General features: G+C 39.7%; 1 protein-coding gene across 2 annotated transcripts in view; it reads left to right on the top strand.

The window, feature by feature from the left end:
* The window catches only part of LOC125905062 (voltage-dependent calcium channel gamma-7 subunit-like), a 100,884-nt gene that overhangs the window by 46,131 nt on the left and 29,021 nt on the right, over positions 1-25,732 (top strand). For both annotated transcript variants that reach the window (XM_049602875.1, XM_049602874.1), the window contains exons 2-4: positions 6,179-6,374; positions 9,098-9,184; positions 16,599-16,739. In XM_049602875.1, coding sequence (XP_049458832.1) covers positions 6,179-6,374; positions 9,098-9,184; positions 16,599-16,739 — 424 coding nt within the window. The remainder of the gene's footprint in view (positions 1-6,178; positions 6,375-9,097; positions 9,185-16,598; positions 16,740-25,732) is intronic.

The following is a 25,732-nucleotide window of genomic DNA, read 5'->3' as shown; positions in this document are numbered from 1 at the left end:
TAAAGGTGGCGGAAGTCCAAGTAGGGCAGGTGAAAGGGGTGGTGGATGGGTCCAACGACCACCGACTTTCACCCGGGAAGCTGGTGTTTGTGCCCAAGTGATTGCAAAGCCAAACTTTGCATAACATAAAACCGTACCACATGCATTTGTTGGCTGAACGTGACCATGTGTGTTTGTGTTGAAGGAAAAATCGGCAATTTGCAGTGTTGTACCAATGAAGTGCATCTATTGTAAAAGAGACTGTATGCAAACTGTACTTTTCCTGTGAAAACAGAAGTGTATTTAGAAAACACACAATGCATGTAACAGGCAGAAATTAACACAGTTTCCCAAAACATCAACAACCACCACCCCCAGGGTACCTTGCAGATGATGATAGACAATAAAAAATATTTGCTGGCCAGAAATTAGAAGATAAAACATTTTGAAAGAAAGCAATGTTAGAGAGGGGTTTCTGCAAACTACGGGTACTTGTGCAGATATTTTATAATGGATATGCTGAACTTTTTATTTCTTTGTTTCAACAACACTGTGATGAGCATTTGGTTAGGTTGAAGTACAAAAACCAAGTTAGGACAGATCATGTTTTGGCTTGAATTACCTGCTCTTGGTGGCACAGTCCATGCTGGAAACACACTGATGTCTCAGTAGAAAACCAATTGTTTTTTGTGGCACTATCACCTTGTGGAAAAACAGCAAAGGGTTGCAACAAAACAATCATGTTTGGTGGCCAAAAAGCTGCTGGAAAAAGCAATGACTCACTAAAACACACCAGGTTTGGCTGTTTGTTGGTCTCAAACAGTGGTCTGCAGCTTGGCACGTGTCTCAACAAGGTGTCATGACATCTACCATCCTCTCCCCCTCCCAATGAAATATATACTTTTTGAAACAATGCAACATATTTGTTGTTTGTAGAAACATATAATGCCAACATTTTATTCTGGGGACTGAACTCAAGAGTTAGGGTATCTTAAGATTTCATTTAGAAGCATCTACAGATTTAGAGACAGAAAATCACATAAAACATCCCCTAAATAAAAACCCAAAAGACATCACTTCATCACTTCAATCTCATCAACAAAACAATCAGCTATAAATTTAATTAGAAATGTTCAGCTTCTTTAGTACATTCAAGGGACATAGATATAGACAGTGCAGGCAGTTCAGTTGCACCCGGGCCCTTGGGGTGGGGGCCCTTGTGAATGATTTAGATGGCCACCGCTGAACTACACCTATGTTTATATATATGAAAAAAAAAAAAAAAACGTTCATTAAAAAAATGGTGCCAAATGCAAACCCAAGTCTGTCATGATCTTTGCAGTATACAGGTATGCAGTGGTGACTGTTGGGTAACATGTATGTTGATGGTGCCTATTGTCAAGTCTCTACTTGAGCTATCATTTTTCAAGGCACTATGATCTGGCAGCTAGCTTAGGCAAAAAAATCTGTCGAGACTGACAAGCTGAGCACATCTGTAAGTCCATTAAACTGTGGTGCATTTTTAAACAGAGAAGTAGGAATGCACAGTAATATCGGCATGTCTTCGCTATCGGCAGATATCGGGTTTGAAATGAACTATTAGAATCGGCCGACATGCTTTTTCTTATTTTGCACAATGAATGAATATTATATACATTGATAAGCAATCTGTGTCATGTCTCCATCTGCAAATGTGCCATCATTATAAGAGTATGCATGCGTGACATGATGTTAATTCCGCTACAGGAGACTTGATGATTACTAACAGCGTGCACTGGCGCCTGCCTTAACTCCTTTACACAGTACATTATTAGGCATGTGTTGGGTGGCGTCTTCAATAATAACATGAAACACTGCATGAGGCAAGCAAAGAATATAGAATCACAGTTCAGTTTAGGCATTGAAAATGGTGTTAATAACATAGTGACATATTTTGACACCCCAGTTTTTTGGCTCATGTGTTGCCAGAAGTACAGCTTGTACATTAAAAGCTCAAAATGTACACGTGTCAGTATTTCTTGTTTACTCACAGCACTGCAGACACTTAGTATTTTATAAATGCACACTGAGCCCACGGCATGTTTTACTGAACTTTATTAACACGGTTCAACTTAAGCTTTTAATTAATACTTTGCACTGTGGCTGCAGGTGATTTCAGCTGCATGTGGTCTGGCTGTGAGTAAACTGTATACAGGCTCATAGCAGTGACAGGCAGGTTATTTGACCGTAAAATATTTTGTGTTGAAATGAAAATAGTTGGACGTGACAGATAATAATCAGTCCACCCTGTGTCTGACCACAGCATAGCAGCATTTTGGGTCTGTGTTTTTGTTAGCAGTCCACGATATTTCACGCCTGCTTCACTTACAGACACCACAGCATGGTGAAAGTGACCTCCATTTTGACTGGATGGATGAGGCGCTGTGTGAGCGAGGTTGTGTGTGTGTGTGTGTGTGTGTGTGTGTGTGTGTGTGTGTGTGTGTGTGTGTGTGAGAGAGAGAGAGAGAGAGAGAGAGAGAGAGAGATTGGGGATGTTTCTCAGTGTGTCAACAGCTGAAATGATGCATGGCAGAGGCAGTGTTTCTGCCACCTAGTGAGTGTCAAACTGCACTGCATGTTACCTGGAAGCCTGACAGACTGGTCGGCCTGCTGGAGACCAGCAGGGGCTCATTAGATGATCACTAGGGACACCCACCGGGACTGGAATCATGGCCAAAGGCATCATCTTTGTAGTTTCAAATGTGCAAAACCTAAAACTCTCCTGAAGATTTAAAACATTTTCTGACCACACCAGACTCCATTTATATTCCCTTTTCAAAGAAATGCTGTATGCCTGACATCACTGCTGAACATTTTTCAAAGCATGTTAGCACTGTTTTATATGCATAGTGTATTAATATGCTATACTAATAGCTATTTATTAACATATTTCTTGTTTCTGGATTATTCTCTGATTTAACTATAAACAAAAATGCTGTTTTTGTCAAAAGAGGATTGATTATTGATTAATACCTGCACCCAGAGCTTACTCTGCTTTGCATGCAGGTTTGAAATAACTCTAACTAAGGCTCCTAAAAGCAGGGACGTAGCACCAAATTCTGGGCCCTATGCAAAGGAGTTCTTTGTGCACCCCCCTGCCCTTCCTCCCCTGATCTGTGTCTCTGTCACACACCTTTTAAAACTTTTTTTTCAAAGTCAGTTTGCTCTCTTTCCCTTTCATTTCTTTCTCTTGTATTTTTTGGAACCCCAATTTCAGTTGATGCTCCAGCAGTATAGGCAGTAACTCACTCAGTTCTAGTCGCGTTTGCTAATCATAGTGTGGGGCGGACTTAACTATTTTGCAGTGAAGCGGTGAGAGGGTCCACAGAGATCTTCCACTTCTTTTAGTACAAAGTTTAGTCTGTCAACTGATTACTTCAGCCAATTTGAATTAAATCATTTCACCAAGTATTTCAAATTTAAAAAGACAAACACCAAACCTTTCACTCAGGCTTTTTTAGCAATCCCCCCTCCCATTGGGGCTCTGCAGTCCCACTTTAACCCCCATTATGATGCCCCTGCCCCAAAAGAAAAGCACCTGAGTCATATTCTGTCAGTCTTGAGCCAGCAGGGTTCCCATTCAGTTAGCTGTATGTTTAAAGTAAATACTTATTTTTCTTTGCCCTTTGTAGAATGTCATTTGGTGTCGGGGTCCAGCTTACTGTTTTCCAATATGTCTTATTTTATTCTTGGAAGATTTACCTCATGCTTTTCAAATCCTCCCCTTCCTCCTCCATTATAGAAACTAAATATTGTTTGTCCATTCTGAAGTTGGTTTGAATATTTTTCTGTGTTTTTCTCCAGATTCACCCTGCTCACTGATAATGATACATTTGATCATGTTTGGCCTTCCTCCTTTACTTCTTGCGTTAGGGCATGCTTTTCCTGCCTTCATTAAAACTAGTGACATTTCATTTAACTTAGTGGAAGGTCGTAACATGGGCCAAAAAGAAACCATATCATTTTGGAGCCAATCCGAATCATGAGGCAGATACATGAATTATTTTTCACTTTTGTTAACATTGTGAGTTAGGGCATTTGGCTTTAGCTGAGGTCTGTGCTTTCTGAGTGACTTGTAGTTACATTATGGTTATTGTTTTTTTGTTACTTCTGTACCTCTCATCTGGCAAAGTGAGGGGCTAAAAAATTAAGCCAACACAGTAGTAGGCCTAGAAAAAAATGCAGCCTCTTATCGTCTAGTGGCCACTAGAGGCTGGCTCCAGAAGCCAGTTAATCCCCATAGACCCCCATGTTCACATGCACAACTTCAGCAAAAATAAACATGTTTACAGCCTGGCACGAAAAATGTTTTGGTTTCTATAGCTCATTTCCTTCTTCATGAAAACTGTACAAGGGGCGAATTACTGTATAACTCACCTGTTTACATTTTATTAGGCTTAAAGTTACACAAATTTAAGACGTGGTTGCTTGATATTGGATGCCATGTGTTAACAAGACGCTACCACACTGACAATGTTGGTCACATAACGTAAAGATGGTGTAACCCCAGATTCACAGAGTATAGGGGTAGCCATAGCTATCGCCATGCCAGTGTGCTTTCAGTTCTTAGAAGTTCATTTTAAGCTTTGGATTGTACTAAAAGACCCTTTAAGGAGTTGGATGATGGAAGTATGTTTTTCACTTGAGAAAACTATCCCAGTTAACCACAGTTGTAAATGCACTATACTAATTAAGCTAGCAGCTAGCATTAGGGGCAGTTTCACCCTATTGTCTGTATTCAGTCACTTCTGGCTCCAAATGTTTAAGACTGTGACGGCCAAAATGTCAGAATTGATGCTTCAGAATGAGACTCCACAAACCAGTGGGTGATGTCATGGTGGCTGCGGTAGGGATAACATTTATTTGTAGGCCAACATGGAAATAAACAATGTCTTGAATACGAATCAACAAAAAGCCAATGGGTTTTTTTTACAGTGGATTTTGGATTACTGCAGAAAATAAGCTCTGTGGCAAACATAGATTTATGATACTCACGTGTTGCTCAGCAAGATAATCATCACTTTTATAATCGTTGAAGCATAAATGCAATTGCAAGAAGTAAAAAACTAACGTTAGGCTCTAAACAAACTATAACATGATTGCATTACTTCAACATCGTCACCACAACAAGGCTGTAAAGCCCTGCTTGTCGTGGTTCAGCAAGGAGTCTAATTTAGCCACATGTCAGCAACAGCCTTTTTAAAGACACCCAAAAGCTCTAAAATTCACGAGTTGAGTATTTATTGATGTATGTTTTATGTCACAGAAGTATGTAAAAATCTTTTAGGCTTGTGTTAACAACAGACATTATTTCAGGTACCTAACCAAAAATCAATAAAAAAAGAATTATTGACTGTGAGACATGGAGATTGGGAGTGCTAAAATACTGCACCACTCTATACAGTCCCAAACCTCCTGTTGAATTGTGGAATTGAGCTTCCTCGTGGTTTGTTTTTCATCTGAAAACCTTTTGTTGAATTTCCAACATTTCTTAGATTCAGAGCATCATGTTTATCACAGCCTCCTCCTTCTCTACCTTGTGTCTTTTCAGTTCCACCTTTTGTGTGATTAGAATCTGCTCTCTGTCTCTCATTTCTTTCATTTTATCGGCAACTCATGCTTTTTGCGAACACTTTCAATCATAGTCCCTTAATACATGAAGAAAACACCTCGAAACCTCCGAAATGTTATGGGAAGCTGTTTAATGCTTTGATATTTTCAGCATGAAAATGTCTCAGTTCGTCCAAGGTTGTTCTCCTCTTCTCCTCTCAGTGGATCTCCTCTCCTCTCCTCTCCTCTCCTCTCGTTTCATCTTGTCTGCTGTCCGATGCTACATACATATTTAACAGCTGGAGTCAGTAAAAGTCAAGAAAGATTTAAATCAGAGGCTCCTCACTCATCTTTTCCATTCCTTTCTGATCTGCTTATGCATATTTTAAGGTTTAAAAATCAATAAATTAAATCAATCTTTGTCCTCTCCTCACCTCTTCTCTCTCACATCTCGGCTTGTTTTTTTTTTGTTTTTTTTATTCCATCCACTTCTTTTATCCGCTCCTTATGTTTGTTCTTTTAAATCCAACACATTTATAAATGTACTCTCGTCTTCAGCGTGCAGTCTGAGCCATCATCTAACCAACACCATTGTCTTCTTTTTCTCCAGATGAGTTCGTTCAGTACGAGGGCTCTGACGCTGCTCTCGTCGGTTTTCGGGGCCTGTGGTTTGCTGTTGGTGGGTGTTGCCGTGTCAACAGACTACTGGCTGCTGATGGAGGAGGGAATTGTCCTGCAGCAAAACCAGACCACTGAGGTCAAGATGGCGCTGCACTCTGGCCTTTGGAGGGTCTGCTTTGTTGCAGGTTGGTCACCATTTTATGTCACTCTCTGCTGATTATGTTTGGGTGTTTTGCATGGTTGTTGATTTATCTTGTTTTTTCAGGTACAAATGTTAATTTAATGCCATTATTTGTCTGTGTTGCAGAGATTGGTATTTTGTATCACAAAAAGGAAAACCCCTGAAACATTATGCAGACCAACATGCAAGTCTGAGGATTTTCACAGTGCACTTGTTTGTCTAAATCCCTCTTCCACATAACACTTCTCCTTTATACTCATGTTTGTAATTATAATCTACAAATGATTTACAGTTCTTCTGTCAAAGTGTGACTGTTTACCATCATTGCCAGATGGACAACTGTTTCAATGGACAGGTGACATGAATGTTATTTCTGTGAGAGTACAGATTGTTTACTGAGTTTGACAGGAACCAGTCAGGCACTTAAACCACTTTTCTAGCTCTGGTTCTTGATCCAGAATTCTCAAAACCTTTGTGCTATCTTGAAAACCAGTCCACGTTTCCACCAGTTTTGGCACCATTGTAATCAAAGGTGTGTTGAAATAGTTGAAGCAAGATGGTGGATTTCACTGACTACCCGCTGATGATACTGCTTTAAGAAAAACAACAATATAAAAAATGATCCTCTTTAAATTTGGCATCAACTTCTATTTTAGATTTTGGTGGTCATAAGTTAAAGGTCAAGGTCACTACCCCCATCTGTCTCAGTCTTGTGAACGCACTATTTCAAGAACACCTTGAGGGATTTTTTTTCAAATCTGGTACAAACATTCCCTTGGACTCAACAATGAACTGGTTAGGATCAGTGGTCAAAGGTCAAGGTCACAATGACCTTGCATTTGTCTCATTCTCATGAACACAATATCTCAAGGAGGCCTTAAGGGAGTTTCTACAAATTTGGCACAAACATCCACTTGGACCCAGTGATGGAATTATTAGAATTTGGTGGTTGAAAGTCAAAGGTCAAGGTCACTGTGACCTCACAAAACATGTTCTTGGCCATAACGTAAGAATTCATATGCTTATTATTACAAAATATCATACAAATGTCTAATAGGATAAAATGATGAAGTGATATAGTGAGATTATAAATCTAAAAGGTCAAAGGGCACGCTCTCTTTGACATCATCATGTTCTGCAAAAACATATTTCTAGCCATTACTCATTGTCATAACTCAGGAACACGTGAAGACATTTGCTCAGATAATGAATTGGTGACTCTTATCTTGGTGTCCACCTTTAAATTGTGCTGTCTGTATAGATCTTCTGTGCTGCCAAGAAGATGTGCACAAAGCATCCATGTTGTCACAGACATGGATGTAAACTGTAATTGTAACCTGACTGTTGTGCAGAGATATAAAACTGTGAGCGATAATTCTAGTTCTGACAATTTCTCACTTGAATTTTCCATTACTGCTTTCTCCATGCTCTCTTTTCAACCTGTAGAATAGAACACACCCAATCATGTCACAATTCACACCTTGGACAAGAAAAACCTTCTGATTTTTTGGTTCTTGGTGGTAACCAAGTTTTCTCAATCCAAATCAATTTATTCTTGGTCAAAATGCTCCGAATGGTTCAAAATTAGGTGAGTTAACCCGAATGGAGCCTGTTCTATGTTGGTGAAAAAGAAATATGAGTGCAGGAAGACTCAGAAGATCATTTTAAAGCACTGTTCACACCACTGATTTTAAACAGAACACGCATGTTGTTGAATTGCCAGACCCACTGGCATTAGATGACCATCATGACCACTGAAAACTAACATCACATCTAATGTTGGGGGAGTTAGAGCCAAAGATTATTTGAGAATGAATAAAGTGTGAGAGTCAGTTAAGCAGTGTGTCATCTCTGGTGGAATTTTGCCTTTAAAGATCATGGTGCCCCAATAAGAAAAAAAAAATATGTTCATTCATGCATTCAGACACAAACCACACACACACACAAACTGACAGCAGGGAGGACACCATAGATACAAATAACTGTCCTTATTGCAGTAGCTGTCTCTGTGTTTCGGGTCATGATGGTGTTGCTCTGGGGAGGTGGCCATGTTTGTGTTTCCCTGTTGTCTGACGCCTGGTACAAAAGGTCAGAGGAGGGAAAAGCTGGTGGCATTTGGAACGGCTGTGTGTGTGTGCGTGTGTGTGTGTGTGTGTGTGTGTGTGACTGAGAGAGAGAGGAGAAAAAAGAAATCCTGTTTGTCTGTCTGTACATGTATGCATCATTTTGTTGACATATTTTGGTGTATATATGTGTTGTGTGTGTTTGTGTCCTCTCTGTGCCTCCAGTTTGAGGTTAATTGTTGTGTCTGTATTCAGCTCCTCTCTCCCTCAGCTCAGACCTTGTTTTCTCCTGAACCTCCTGACCTCCATCTGTCTCTGCCTCTAATTCACTTTTTCTCTCACTCCCATTCTTTGCTTCCCCATTTCTCCCTTTTCATAATCTCTCTGCTTCTCTATCCTCTCTCACCTCTTTTCATTTGTCCTTTGGAAATCTATTTATTTGCCGCTGCTAAGTCTTGGTCTCTCCATCTGCCCTTTCTCTATGTTTTTTAATGTCTGTTTGTTTTCTTGTTTGTTTATTCTGCCTTTTATTTTCTTATGGAGATATTTCCATATTGTTTGTGACCCACAGAAGAAACTCTTACCTCCCACTCAGCTGCTCGCCCACTCATCTCTCTGTTCATTCCTTCTTTCTCAATCTGTTATCTTTTTTTCTGTCCCTCAGGACCAGAGAAGGGCAGATGCGTGGCGTCAGAGTATTTCACCGAGCCGGAGATAGAGATCACAACAGAAAATACAGCCAACATACTCAGTAAGTCACATCCCCACAAACATAAACTTTATAGATTAGATCACATTTAAGTGAAATACTTTTAACATTTGTCATTCCCATGATGCTCTTAGAGAAGATTATGCTGAGAACCTTTTAGCTGCCATAATTTCTGTCCGTCCGTCCACCCATCTGTCTTTCCTGTTCTCATGAGCACGATATCTCAAAAATGTCTGAAGAAATTTTGGCACAATCGTCCACTTGAACTCAACGATGAATTGAGTCAGTTTTAGTGATCAATAGCCAAAGCTCAAGATCACTGTGACCTTGTCTGTCTCATTCTCATAAAGAAGAGATCTCAACAGCACCTTGAGGGATTTTTTTTCAAACATGGCACAAACGTCCACTTGGGTTCAACGATAACCTGATTGGCTTTTAGTGTTCAAAGGTCAAAGGTCACTGTAATGTTGTCCAGCTCATTCTCCTGAATGCGATAAACATCTACTTGGACTCAAAGATGAACTGATTAGAATTTGCTGGTCAAAGGTCACTGTGACCACATGAAACATGTTTTAGTCATAACTGAATAATTCATACACTTATTATGACAAAATTTCACACAAATGTCTAACTGTAAAACTATGATGGAGATGAAAATTTTGTATACAAAAGGTCAAAGTTCAACTCCGCTGTGACATCATAATCTTGAAGATGTGTGCGAGGCATCCACGACCGAGAGCATCAGCCGAGAGGCGGTAATTCTAGTTTATTCTTTGAAACTTAATGCATTTTGATCATAATGGTAAATCATTGACATGCACTTGTTTTATTCAGCCAAGAAATATCCCCAAGCGCAGGTCTGTGGTGTCTCGACCTGAGCTAGAGATGATTATGCATGCTTTTGTTTTCCTTGACTGGACTACTGTAACTCTTTTTTTACTTGTCTAAACAAATCTTCTCTGAATTGTCTTAAAATAATCCAGAGCGCTACTGCTTGACTGTTAACCAGGTCCAACAGGTCAACACACATCACTCCCATTTTAGTGCCTTTTTACACTGGCTTCCCATCAGGTTCAGGATTTACTTTAAGATACTTGTTTTCAAGTATAGAGCCCTCCACAGTCAGGCACCTGAATACATCAGTGATCTCCTCCATCCATATATCGTCAGTAGGTCCCTTAGGTCTTTAGACCAGGGGTCCGTTTCACAAAGCAGGTTCAACAAACTCTGAGTCTAATCCTGAACTCTGAGTTGATCTACTCTGAGATAGGAAACTCTGAGTTTCCACTTCCAGAACAGCTGATTTGAATCAGTTTAATCAACTCGGAGTAGTTTCACCTGGAGTTAAGCGCGTGCACCACAACTATAAAAAGCCAGCATCAATGGAGCCCCGATTCGACGAGTCACCATGGCAGCGGGGAAGATGTATGTATGGCAGACTGAGCGGACAATCCAGCCACAATGGACCACACTTACCACAGGACAGGAGAGAATGAACCTGAACCGTCATCTGTGAGGAAAAGAAGACGCAACTTCACTCCTTGTGATGCACTCTCTGCGGCACTTTTCCTCCTGATGATATATCTCCCCAACGATGGTAGCAGTAGCACCGAATCCCATTCTGTGCATTCAGCCTCTCTTCTCGCCCGCTCAGCATCAAACACATGGAGTTCCTCATCTGTATGCTCCGGCTCAAACAGGTATGGCTCTGGGTCTGTGTCCGCTACAAGAAACTCTTCAAAATCGCGTTCAAAGTCATCCATTGCAGCTACTATAGTCCGGAGATATCGCTAGGCTAAATAAACAGCTGAGCTCTGTTTACCGGCTACGCTGTCAGTCAGTGTGCGAGCTGGAGGTTGGTGGAGCAGAGAGGGGAGGGGGGTCCCCACTCGGTATGGTAAACGAGTATGTGTGTATGAAGTGTATCTGTTACGCCAGAAGAGTCAGAGTTTGGGACGGAGTGGAGTGTTACCGGAGTTTTTGGAGTGCTCAAATAAGCTGGCCTTTTTCCTGAACGCTACTCTGGTCTCCTGCTCGTGAAGGATTCATTACAATATCGTAACATGGTTTAGATTTCTAAATAAACATTCACCTCCTCGCTAGATAGACCTACTCCTGAAAAACTTGTGTGCAAGACTTTTTGTCCCTATGAGGCCACCGTCATTTACCCGACGGGAGGCGTGAGCGAGTGAGCCCTGCAATCTAGAATTTGACCACTGATGTCACTGTTTTCAACCCATTTTACACACTGGCCCTTTAATGCGCTCATACGGCGAGTTTGCACACGTTTTCAAAAAGAAGTGCAACACCGCTGCAGCTGCAAAAGAGAGGGAGACGGCGTGGGAGAACACTGCTGCTCGGGTAGATGCGTAAGTTTAAATGTAGTCCTTTGCAATCACAGTAATATTACAGGGGAAAACTGCTTGAATGGCAGCCTATTAATTTATTTCATTTAGGTGCAATCCCGCAGGGGAGAAGCGCACTTGGCAGCAGTTTAGGATGAAATATAAAAACACTGTTCAAACAGGTAAGACCTCGGCATAATCTCATGGGGTACCTCATTTTGATCATGTTTTACATTCTAAAGTAAATATTAAGCTGTGCAGTTGTTGTATCCCCAACATAATGCTGTTTTCACACACATAAATGTCTTCTCATCTGTGCTGTTAAATAATTAAGCCTGTTTAAACTAACACAGACTTCTACTCAGCCAACAGAAAGAAGACAGATGCCTGTAAAACGAGCACACTTTTCTGACCGCCCTGCATACAGTTGCCTTACTCAAGTGCTCAGCATCTCCGACATTGTACAAAAAACTTCCATTTGCAAAGAAACACAGCGCAACACTCAATATCTGCTGGGATGTGAGAGCATGACTACGATTGGTAATGTTGCAAATGTAAGGACGGATTAGGTTGTGTATGTAGATGATGGACTGTGACGTGAAACGGTACCGCTCAAAAAGGTAATTGTGTGGAAATGTTAAAACATCTATACGCGGTCTGATAACCATCTCCTGACGAATATTTAATTCTCTGCGCAGTAATTCTGCACCTTCATCCACGGGATTGTTATCAAAAGGACATGCCATGTTAGTAAAAAAAAAGTCGCCACCTACTGTGCCTAATGGACTTCTAATATACTGACTCTGATTTTTTTAAATGACAGACAGCAGAACTAGGCTACGCCAAAACTCGCCTGCTGTTTGAATGAATGAGGACATCAAATGGAGTGTGCGGCTCTGAAAGAGGGCGGAGACAGAGAGAAACTCGAGGTTCCTCGGTTCATTGAGAAAACCTGGTCCCGACCAGGCTAGGTTCATAGAGTCTGTTACTACGGTAACTGACCGAGAGCTTAAGTTGCCTCTCTCTCTGAAACAGGCTAGAGTTACCCCTCTTTCTCTGGTTTGAGTTACCTCCCTTTTTGAAACGGAAAACTCAGAGTTTCCCTCATTTCATGGTTAGCAGACTCTGAGTTTTCACTAAACCTGCTTTGTGAAACGGACCCCAGGACCTACTGGCAGTCTCCCACTCCAGACTGAAAACAAAAGGTGATCATGTCTTTGAAGTCATGGCTTCAACATTATGGAACTCTCTTCCATTAGGTTTACAGTCTGCGGCCCCTTTAGAAATGTTCTAAAGACAACAAAGACCCATCTTTTCAAAATGGTCTTTGTCCCGCCCTAAATTGTCCAGTGCTTATTCCCTGTATATTTCTGTTTTGGGCCTCAGTAGCCTGCATTTCCTGCATCTCCCAGTGTCTTGTCTACCTACTGGAAGGACAAGACAGGATTGAACTTCACATATAGTCAGTGAAACTTTATAGGGATCAGGTGTCATTGATCGTCTAATCAGGCCCCTGTCTCCACCTGCCAACAACTATTCCTCCAACCCTAGGACTGACTAAAAGGGATAGTTCTTTTTTTTTTCAATTGGGGTTGTATATATACTTGCAGACAGTAATTACACATAGTATGTCAGTGGGCACGCCCCCAGTTTGGAGAAGCAGCGTGGAGTCTAACATGGAAGCTAAGCAATCTACTGCTGCGAAGGGGTCAGCAACAGAATGTATTTTAGCCACCTAAAAAAATCAATATCTGTTCAAGTATAGTATGTTATATTGAAAGTATTTTAACTGCTTCACCCTAATGTCAGACAGTGATTTTTTTGATGGAAAGATGAAACTATTTTATCACTCTCTTCAAAGCCAAACTCCATAGAAAAAAAAAAGATTTACCATTGCTAAACACAGGAGCAGCTGGTCTACCGCAGCCTTGAACAGTTTGTTAACTTTGGTGTTTAAAGGGTTAATTTGGATTTGCCAAAATCAAACAATAATACAAAGTAACTAACCGATTGAAGGAGCAGTAGACCAGCAGCTCCAGTGTTCAGCCAGATTAAATCTCTGTTTTTGTCAATGGAGTCTGGTGGCTTTGATGAGAACATTAGTAAGGAACTGAAGATATTAACCACATTCCCTTTGGAATAAACTGTCTGATGGAAACTTAGAGCAGTAAAAATAATCTCAATATAGCATACACTAAAGCTAATATTGATTTATTTGGGAGGGACTTTTTGTAGGTGGCTGAATTACATTGTGTTGCTGGCCCCTATCCACAGCAGTACATTGCTTAGCTGCTGTGTTGGACTCCAGCCTGCTTCTCCAAACTGGGGGTGTGCCAACTGACATTGACTGTATGTAAGTACCACAAACAATCCTACCTCAAAAAAAACCAATTGCCCCTTTAAAATATAAATCACTGAATCTTTCACTCCAGAATTATTTATATAAAATCTGCCTTGCTACCAAGTGGAAAGTGAACATATCTTTAAATGTGTTTTGTTTTTGTTTTTTTGTTTTTTTTTGAACGAAAAAGAAACCCATTGAATCATCAAAACAATGCTGAAATCAGGGGGATAATATTTTAGAGATACATAGCTTCCTCAGGAAAGGGAAAAGACAGCTATCTTCTATAGTAGCTACTTTGCTTGTTAGTGCAATTTCAAAACACTCTGTTTGATTTAAGCTTCTACCTGAAGTCCCAGTGCTGACCAGAGAACCTGTGAAGGACTTTATTTATTTTTAAAGAATCCTGTGTATACATGTTTTTTTTTTGTTTAGGTTTTTTTTTTTTTGGTCAAATATTAAATGAATGTTGAAAGCTTGCTGAATCTCCCCACAGAGCTATTTTGTCTCTGAGCTGTTTTAATGATTTAAGATGTTGACACTGTGAACTGGCTTCAAAGTGCTCTGCCCGCCGCAGTTTGCTCTGTCTCTTTGAAGTAAAGCACACACTGTTGCTGGAGACACCAGGGGGAAGACATTTGGTCCATTTAATGCTAGATGAATGTCCTCAGGTAGACGCACAAGTCATAACACTGTAGTAGCACTACAGTGAGAGAATGCTGAATAAATCATTCACTGCCTTGCTCAACAGTACCCCTGAGTGAGCTCCAGGAAACCTCTGGTTCTAAGTATGCAATGAAATATATTTTATGAGCTTCAGTGTATTGAAACACCAAACAAAAGACAAAAACTGTCATCAGAAAAGTTGTGTTTTGTTATTCTGTTAGATTTTGTACATTTTTCATGTCATGGTCATGATTTGCCAGAAAAAAACTTCTGCATCTCCAAATTCTTAAACTAAAACTCTGCAACACAAACATGTTATGATTTCTATGTAAGTTCATGGTGAAAATTATAAGATAAGGATAATGCAGTGTCTTCACACAAGCATGCTACAATGCTAACTCTCGGTAACACACATTTACTACCAGATAGTCTTTTATGTAATGTTCCACAATGTCCACAAGTTTTTTAGCCTGTTTTTTTTTCCCTAGAAAAAATTAATAAGTTAACCATAGCTGTAAATGTACAGTGCTAACCAAGCTAGCAGCAGGATTAGCTCCAACCTGTAATCTGAATAGAGTCATTTCTGGCTCCAAGATGGCAACAGCTAAAATTCTGTACTTCATGCTTCAACACTCAAGGCCACAAACTAGCGCATGACCTCATGGTGGCTACATCCATTATTCAATCCAGTCAATGAGTTTCTATCAGTGCAATAGAGCATTTTAGGGTCTTTCAGCTGAGCTCATTTTCATGGTTTTACATCTGGAAACTTCACAGGTTTGACTCGGTTCTCTGTTCAGTTTCTAAAAATTGGTCAACTAAAAAAATGCTCTAAAAATGGCTGACAAAGTTGGCAACTTGCTTGTGAACATAGACGAGCATTTAGCAGCCAGACATTTCTCTCAGGAATTGAGCTAAAATAAGACTGAATATTGGACTTAAATTCTTAAGTCTTAAGTGCTGAGTTTCAAAGTGGAAACAGACAGCTTTTTTGCCCTCACTGTTTCCACTTGGTGAAGTTATTGTGAAATTGCAAAGATAACCAGATTGCTTTCCATTTTTCTCAGGGCCTTGCATCGGGGTTCTTTTTCTTTCGCAAGATAGTTTCCACAGTTACTTCAGATTTTTCACTGTGCACCATTTCTTGTTACTCTTTGGTAGCTGGGTATAGCTACCAATAGCTACCAGGAAAAAAATCGCCTTTGTTTCATAAATCAAGCCTTTATTTTCGCGGGAGATAGTACCTGGTGGCAACGTTAACACAGATGATGTCATTAATCTATGGCCATTACATTGTGCAATCGGCATTTACTTTACAATAATAAGTTAAAGCAAAACCTTCTCTATTTCCAATTGAAGTTAATAATTTACCAGTTGTGTTTTGACCTTGCTCTTATGCCCCCCAGTTTCCAAACCTGAATTACTGCTTCTTTAAGAACTCAGATCCAATCATTTCAGTACATGCTATACTGACTTCATATGCTTCAATGGTATCATTGAGAAAGGAAGATTCTTAAGTTTGAGGGTAGAAACAAAATCATACAATCTAATGTATGCAATTGTGTGCAAAATGATTAGAGCTCATAAAAGGTTGATGTGACCAATTTTTGGATTTACCAGATAATAATTAATTAATTAATTAATTAATTAATTATTATTATTATTATTATTATTATCATTTTGTTATTAATGATAATAATAATAATTATTTATTCACTAACACTGACACATTTAATATTTTATTCATTATTATATTATATTATATTATTTTCAAAACTTCTTAAAATATGAAATTATTCATCATTCACTGTAAACTTTCTCAAGGTTTTCAAGTTTTTTATGGCTGCTGCATCTTGGACATACAATAACAAACTTGACTCTTTAATGGGAGGATTATATTTCAAATAAAAGCGTTAAAACGCATGCCAGGAAAAAGAAAAAAAACCCTCAATTACAGCAACTCCCAGTATTCTGTCACTCCTTTCTGTAATTAATTTAGAGGTTCATTTGTAAATATATCCCCCCAAGCTAACGTCCTCATAATCCCTTTTTAATCACATCCGTCCTTCTCTTACTCTCTCCCACTATTCTCCCTGTCTTCTAGAAATGGTCCGAACTGCTACTCCCTTCCCCATGGTCTCCCTGCTCTTCGTCTTCACCGCCTTTGTCATCAGCAACATCGGACACATCCGGCCGCAGCGCACCATCCTCGCCTTTGTTTCTGGAATATTCTTCATACTGTCAGGTACCGTGCACACAGTTTGAACATGAACACTATGAACAAAGTTTTAAGTCATAAAAGACATCCTCTGTCCCTGCACAGTGAGCCTTGTTCATAAAGTGAGATTGTTCGTACAGATCTTGTTTGAGTGAACAGGAACAAGGTTTGCAAACACTCACAGAACATAAATTTTATACTCTTGTGAAATAACTACAGACTCCAGGCTTTTCTTGTCACGGTTTTCCAATTACTCTGCTGTGCCTCTTGTAGTCATTGCAAAGCAGCCTGCGAGACAAACTTCTGTACACAGCAGTCATCTGTGGATGGAAGCTCTGTGGAGAACTAACACATTTTCTTGGAATACAAAATGCAAAACTTGCTCAGTGTATTTATGCCAAAGGTAAAATAAAGCAAGCTCAGTCGAACTAATTGGACAGATACACCTCCTGTGAGGAATGTTTTTCTGTCTTTTGGCTGGACTTCTTGTAGCCATTCTCAAAGGTTTATGATCAAGTGATTAAACTCGACCGTGAACTCTCCGCAGCTGTTCTCGGGTGGCTTTTTAAATTGCAGGCTGTACAGTTTGGCACGATGATGGTGAAGACTTAAAACTCGTTCCGCTACTATAGATAATAAGGCTTTAGAAATAGCATATCAGAGATTGGAAAATGGCTGAGGTTACTTTTTCCAGTATTACTTTTTGACCTTCCTGTCCCTAAACTTTTTGTTGCCTTGTTGTAGAGGAATTTTCTTTTATGTTCTGCAGCCACTCAAACTGTTTGGAGCGTTTCAGCCTTTTATTTAGGTTGTCCTTGAAGAGCAGATATATTTACTGAAGAACAAACAACACTGCTACAGTTACCACAATAAACACAGTGTGCAAAAGGAAATTTGTTGAACCTTCTGAAGAACCATGCTTTAATCCAACAAAAGATCATTTAATAAGTGCAAAGAGCGTAAAACAATGACATTTTCTTGCACAAAATGTTTTTGCCTATATCCTGGAAAAAAGACAATATTCCTACTAAGCTATTTACATGACTAATATTCCTGTTTACATGCAGCCCTGTATGCGTGCCCTAACTTGATGTTTTTCATGTTGAACTGCGGAAAAGTGAAACAGCAGTAGCTGTGTGTGCCATTTTGCTTCTTTGCATCAAAATAAGATTTTTTTTCAACGTTTCCCACTGGTGACAGCTAGTGGTGGCCAAATGAAGCCTCATGAAGCATTTTCTTTATTTTATAAGCCCACTAGATGGTGTTTTTTTTTTCAACAAAAGATTGAAAACACATTGAATTGCCATTCTTTGAGCCTCCCTTGTTAAACCAAGAGCGCCATCTAGAGGGCTCATAAAATAAAGACAATGTGGCTTCATTTGGCCATCACTACAGACAGCCTCCCCCTTTCATTTCTTTGACCACCTTCTTTAAAAAGTCAGTGTTATGAAATTTATGCATATCCACAAAAAACAAACTGTAAAAACTGTAAAAAATAAAATAAAACAAAATAAAATAAAATAAAATGTAGGTGTGTTTCTCCTAATCAGAAATGTTTGAGAGCTGGCTTGTGTACAGTGTATCCATGACCATAAACAGGCAAAAGGCTGTGTGTCACAAACTGCTGTTAAACCCCAAATAGCACATTTAAAGCGCATGTGCTGTGCGCTTGCCCAAAAAATGCTCCTAAGAAAAGGAATAACACTCACATATCTAACATCCTAATTGATAAATGCTGCATTAAAAAATGAAAATTTTGGAAAAAAGAAAAACAAAAGCAGTAGAAGGCACAGTAAAGCATTAACTTGATGTTTTGTCGATCAAAAGAGACGAGCTAAAAACATTTTGTGGCAAGATTGTGGGCTTTATAACTTCTGGTATTATTTGAAAAGAAAATATATGATCACACTGCTGTCTCACCCAATTCCTTTTTTCTATTTTACATGCAGTTTCAAACTGAAGCTGACTATTTGACTACTAACACCAGGGACTAATTTTGGGAACAACTTTGCAGCATTTTTTTTTACCTAACACCTGCAAAAAAATGTATTGAAGCCCATGTGCTAACTTAAATGATGAAATGGGATGCATAAACCTTTTCAGTATTTGACAAAGCAATAACTTTTCCCTAACCTTAACCATATTATGATATGGCAATATGTGGGATACAGAACATCAACTTTGGTCATTGCTTTGTATGTCCAACAATCCAGCCTCCTCTTTATCAATTGTACGCCATATAAGTAGTCACACTTTCTTGATTAAAAGAAAAACAAAAAACAGTGTTTCCTCCAAAACATAAATCTAATTATAGATGCTGCGCAGCAATGGTCGGGGCTGGGCAATTTTAGGCAAATTTAGGCAATTCTGAGCAACAAGAGGCAGAATAGAAAGACAAACAAGAAAGTTACCATTACAGTGTACATTTTTCATCACTTGAGGCTTGAACTCACAACTTCTGACACCAAGGAGCATCTTCTATCTCACTGAGCTAATTAGCAAGTGACAACTCATCTGTGGCTTCACAAATTGACTAAGTCAGCCACCAGGATGACAGCAGTTGTCAAGGCAGATTTCAAACTGCTGTCATAAATTCAGTTATCAAGACAAAAATATGAAAAAAACGCATCTTACATCTAGACAGCATAGAGATGTTGTTAATTTGTTTTTAACAATGATTGATTTACTCCATAAGTGAAAAACTGATGTGTAAAGATGCTCTATTCCCACTGACAGCAATGGTTCACATGAGGACAGAATTCAAAATGCTGTCAAAAATTCAGTTCTTGATATAAAATTCTGATATTGGCCAACCATCATCTATCATGACTCCAAAGTTTTGTCAATTTTTTTCATGAACATTAAAAACTTATTTAACATGAATTTGCAAATATATGTTTACAGTACTGTTTACAGTCAAACATCTTGATGCACTGTAGGCTCAATTTTTGCTCAATCAAAAATCTGTGTGGATCATTTGTGTAGGACAGTCTGAAGATGCTCTGTAGCAAGTTTGGTGTCAATTGAGCAAAAGTTGTAGGAAGAGTTTAATAGGTTTTACAGTTTTTGAAAAAACAGAGTGATGGACTTCATTATTTGCAATAGGTTTAAATGTACAAAAGTTTCTTCAGTATTGGGGCTACAGTTTGGTGAAAGTTTCAAATCTGTAGCACATATGGTTGATTTGTTGTGAATTTTCACAATTTTGAACTTTAGAGGCTTGCTGTAGCGCCACCATCAGGACTATTGGCCTGTTTTTGCAGCTGAGTAAATCTGGCACAGGACTGGACCTTTGAGCAAAGTTTGGTGATTTTTGGCGTATGGGAAGTAGGATTTCCTCTGAAGAAGAAGGAAGAACGAGCAGGAAAACAAGAGGTTCCTGGCAGAACTGCCTGCCCGGCCCTAATTAATATTTAAATGCATTTTGATAAATACAGTCCTTAAGAGTTATGACAACAGGATCTATGTTGAGAAAGCCATGTGACCCTGGTTCATCAGGCCTGTAGAAACAAGCATAAAGGCTGAGGAATAAGACCTGTGTGAAAGTGTTCAACTCCTCCCTCACCTGTCGGCCTATATGAGACATTCAAAAGCAGCTGAGCAGAAGAAGAGAAGCAAGCTTGTTAAAAGTCAACATTCTTCAAGGTTAATGATAAAAAGAGAGCCCAGTGGACGGAAGACTCTGCAGCCCTCATTTCCTTCTCCCAGCTGACAGCTTGTCAGACCTTACCTTGTTCTTGCTGCTGGCTGAACAGTGAATGGGATTTAATTCCAAATAATTGCTCTCTGCCGAGGAAGCTGCAGGGCACCAGTGATTTGATGTTTTGCTGCAGGCTTTTGGTAAAAAGTTAAAACTTAAAACCAGAAAGTCTGGAAGGCGACTTTGTTTTAGTATTGCATATCAGTCGGAAAGTTAGGTAATGAGGAAGGCGGTTTTCTTCAGGATGACACCTTTTTGGTCTGACATTATCTCACTGCATTGGACACCAACCTTCAGTGCAGTCAAATTCTATTCCAGCCACGTAGCGGAGAGCCTCAAGGGCTGAGTGGAAAGTTACTGGATGACAGGTTTGATCACACTCATTTCTTTTATAGACCAACATGGCAGTTCAATAAAAAAGAGAGACTCACCTTTCAGTGTATTAAATCCATCCAAATTACACAATATGATCTTAAGTAGGTGGATACCCCATCACACCACTCATGTTTCTTGGTTGGTCCCTTAGTTCCAATAACAGAAAAGCTCAATGCTGAAGCATGCACTTATATTTAAACAATGGTGTGCTTCCAGCTATTTGAAAACTGTTTGCTTTCCTTTCCTGTTTCAACATAATATTCAGACAGCAATATCAACAGATATTCATTCATTCATCTTCTAACCGCTTCATCCTCTTGAGGGTCGCGGGGGGGCTGGAGCCTATCCCAGCTACATCGGGCGAGAGGCAGGGTACACCCTGGACAGGTCGCCAGACTATCACAGGGCTGACACATAGAGACACACAACCATTTACGCTCACATTCACACCTACGGACAATTTAGAGTTACCAATTAACCTAGTCCCCAATCTGCATGTCTTTGGACTGTGGGAGGAAGCCGGAGTGCCCGGAGAGAACCCACGCTGACACGGGGAGAACATGCAAACTCCACACAGAAGGGCTCCCACGCCCGGGATCGAACCGGCAACCCTCTTGCTGTGAGGCGAGAGTGCTAACCACCACACCACCATGCCGCCCAATAAGCAGATATGTTCCATCTTATTGTCTTTAATTTCAACAACACAGAGAACAGCTTGAACAAGCTGCGTTTGAGCTAACGATCAGGGATTTCACTCTCAGCATAGTCTCTATAAACAGACTCTACATTCAGTGAATGTAGTGTCTGTAAACAAACCCCTGATCTTGAAGAGCGGAAGACCCCTGGTTTCTGGTTGTAGGCTGTTTGTAGTCCGCGTGATATTGATCAATCACGTTTGAGCCGGCTGCAGTTGTTGCCAGGTTAAACGCTCTGTGCGGTGAACTAACGAGGCGGTCCATAATTGGCGTCACTGCAAACTCTGAATCCATTGCAATGGCTCATCATATTTACTTATATATAAACGGAAATCGGAAATGGAAATTCGCTTCCTCAAACCGGAATGCCAAAAAATCGGGGGTCTGCCCCCAGAGGCTGTATTGCCGTCTGCCGGAAGTCAGACGCCGAATATAGCCAATGGGTTCCGAGAATGCTCTCAGCAGTACATGACTGCGCATGTGCGTCTACTTCCGAAACACAGCGGTGTTTGATTTTTCCACAGACGTGAAAAAAACGCCATTTGCACCGGGACAGGACAAACAATAAATGAAACCAACGAAATTCCACACATTCCTGTGGTTGGCTCCAACGCTGTCAGCGTGATTTAAATAGTAAATATTTAAATCGTTCATTGAGTTTATTGAGCATGTTTTTTACAACGAAAAATAGGTAAAGAGGAAAAGAGAAAAAGAAAAAAATGACATGCATGGTTTTAAGTGTTCATTAAGGTTTCATACATGTCAGCACCCTAAATATTAAAACAAATCTTTTACTGTACACGTTGCGAAGTGTTTCTAATTTCTTTCTACTCCATACAGGTAGAGTAAAATATTGAGATGTTTTTATTTGTTTGGTTGGTTTTTGACTTTGCTTTTTAAAAATGAATGAAGCGAGGAGAGGTGAACAATATGAAGCAATGAAGGTTTTTGTAATAGTACCGGCAAGAATTTAATTGCAAATATGTTAATAAAGTATTTCTTGTTTAAGTACATAGGATCTTAAGATTTTTCTTTTTTTCTTTTTTTTTTTTTTTTTACTGTGGTATCGACTTTGGTATCGAGAATCATGTAATTTTACTGGTATCGGCACCGACTACTGAATTTTTGGTATTGTGACATCCTTAGTCTTAGGTAAGTTGTTGTATAGCTTATAGTTGTTTAAGCTACTCTAAGCTATTTTATTGTGTTTCCTTTTAAAGCAAAGCTCTGAGGGAATATGAGTTCCCTCTTGTCACCAGTTCTGCAGTGTAGACTTTTATTGTGAAAGGGAAGAACAGCAGGAGTTGATCTTGTATATGTGCCTTTGTCAAGGTGGGAAGGATTAATAGGAACAGTAAAGTTTGCAGTCCTGGCTGTACTATGGAGCCTCAGTGTTGTTGTTTTATAATCATAAAACATATTTATAGGTACAATGGGATTTGTTGATGCCTTTATTTGTGGCGCAAGAACTCAAAAAACAATGTTGTTTCAATAAAAAATATAACATTTTAGAAAGATAAATCGATGTGTGAATTATCACACACAAAAGAAATGCCCCCAGTGTCTGAGGTCCTTGAGTCAGTGTTGGACCTCATTGATGCTGGTGGCTAAATGGGAACAAATTCCTGCAGTTCCACAATCTAATGGAAAGTCTGAAACAGGAAGAGTCTGTCATAGCAGCAGTTTAATGCCCAGTTTAATGTTGGAATGCTTTCCTGATGTTTATCAGTGTGGATGTAATGCTTAGGTATCCACATACTTTTGGCCACAGTGTTTGTCCTAAGGTGATGGATCAATGTTTGTCTGAGCAGGTCCCCATTTTGTTGTTATCTCGTTCACATGCATGAGTAAGCATATGCACGGGCATGAGTACGCAAGTGGCACTTAATATTCCTGCCAATGGTTTCCACTACACGACAGTCTGTGGTGTTAACGTGCCAAAAAAAATCACAGGAATGGGCCGGCAGAAGGGAAGAAGAAGACTGTAAACACTGATGTAACAGGGCTGGTTTTGAAATATTTTTAAATAATGGGCTTGCGTACTTTTTTAGAACTGAACAGATTTGATAGGCCTCAGCAATACACACAAGAAAACCCAAAATTAAAAACTAAAATCTGCACAATGAGGGTCTAAAATTGGTTCTACAGACAAACAAGAGCATTGCTCAAATGGGGTTTGTACTTCTGCTTTTAACTGATGCTATATCTACAGTGAAGACTGTGTAGACTCTGCGTAGATGTGTACCCTACACCGTACCCTGATGTGCACCTTCCCAGGAATGTAACAACACATTGTGGTGATACAAACTTCCTGTTTATTATTTTAAACTGAAAACCATTTCTGCTTAAAATAGCACAGATATGAAATAAAAAATTGCAAAGACAATGAAGCCCTCAGGGCATAGCATTTGAATTCTTGTGTGAGATTTTTCCTGGCATTATGAGTGGAGGTAAAGTCTGTTAGCTGCTAAGCTAATTTATGCAATGGGAAATGTCATGAGCTAATGTGTTTTGTTTGTGAACATTGTGAGTCATAATGGAGCCAAGTTTGTACTTTTGTTTAATGTTGTCGCAATTAAGCCATGTTTTATCTGTGTTTCATGTGTGTACACAACACAGTGGCATAGAAACTCCACTGCCAACTAGTGTTTTGGAGGTGTAAATGCAGAGCAATGCAGTGTAAAGTATAAATATAGTATAAATGGCTTGTATAAGTGGTGTAGGCCACTTCCATAGGCTACAGTAGGCTATAAAAACTATAAATCAGCATTTAATGGCTTACATAACTGGGAACTAAAACACATTCTGAGAGTGTGCAGAAGTTTTTAAAAGGCCTTGTTGTGCAAACAAAGAAAAACAGACCATATCACAATCACAGCATCATAAAACAGCAACATAGAAATATTACTCTATGGTTATACTATTTTGGTAGATTTTAAAAGTCGTGTTTTTGGACACAGAAAAAAAGACTTAGTGTTTATGAATGTGCAGCCACAGTGCTTTAAGATATTTTTATAGATATGTTGAGGTGACCCAATATTTAGTAGAAGCAAGCTGCAAACTTCTTACAGCCACCTGCTGAGCCTACAGCAGCTGTGGCTCAGGAGATAAAGCATCTACCAATCGCAAGGCTAACGGTTCGATCCCTGGCCCATGCAGTCACATGTCAAAGTGTCCTTGGACGAGATACTAAACCCTGAATTATTCCAGATGGCTATGCCATGTGAGTGTGTGTGAATGTTTATCTGATTAGCAGCACCTTGTATGTGTGTGAATGGAGCTTGTGCTGCAAAGCACTTTGAGTGGTTGGTAAGACTAGAAGTGCTTTATATATGATGTTCGTTTAGTAGTGATGGCCAAATGAAAGCACACTGAATTGCCATTCTCTGAGTCTCTTTCTTCAAACCAAGAGCACCATCGAGTGGGCTTTATAAAATAAAGAAAATGCTTCATGAGGCTTCGTTTGGCCATCACTGCCGTTTAGCATTTACAGGGGGCAAGCGTTAAAAGATGTTAGGTGGGGTTAATGGCATCACTATCACTGTCAAAAGTAATCCACATCAGCCCTTCATCAGTTAACTAAAAGCTTGGAGAAAAGCTTTGTGTAGAAAATGTGATGTGTCTTTAGTCTTTGTAATGATGAGTTGGAATTTTATAGATATGATCCCAACAATAAAACTGGTCACTAAAGCTGTCTAATAAACAAGTTATGTATTGAAGATATGTGAGTTTGTTTACAGGGCTGGTGTGCTTTGAATTAAATGAAAAGGACGACAGAGAAAACTCTCAGAACAAAGTTTGCACCTATAATCCATCTTCCTGTTTCACTGAGGATTAACACTTAACTAAACAAAGTCCTCTCTGTCACGTCACTGAGCAGTGAAATCTTTCACCGAGCTCTCTGTTTCATTTCTATCAGACTCCTAGTGGGAAGGAGGGTTGCTGAAGTCAACAGGATGACATCACTTTCTCGTGTGGCTGCAGGACAGCTGGGTGACGTTTCTGGTCGGTTACCTTGAGTTCAGGGTCGAGCGATTTTTTGGACCTCGTTAGTCTCTCTCACCCTTTTTCTGAGCAGACAGGATGACAGCACCTTCCTGTTTCAGCCTCTCTTTTTTTCTGCATGAGTGAGCTTTACCTCACACAGATGCTAGCTTAGCATGGTGGACTGCTGAGTGGACACTTGGACAAACGTGACAACCATGATGTCATGGGAATGCCACACAGCCAAGATGGAAAAAAACACATAC

Source organism: Epinephelus fuscoguttatus, linkage group LG17 (assembly GCF_011397635.1).
Source record: "Epinephelus fuscoguttatus linkage group LG17, E.fuscoguttatus.final_Chr_v1".
Taxonomy (NCBI): Eukaryota; Metazoa; Chordata; class Actinopteri; order Perciformes; family Serranidae; genus Epinephelus; species Epinephelus fuscoguttatus.
Note: the sequence above shows the minus strand (reverse complement) of the source record. Positions and strands in the feature narration are given on the sequence as shown.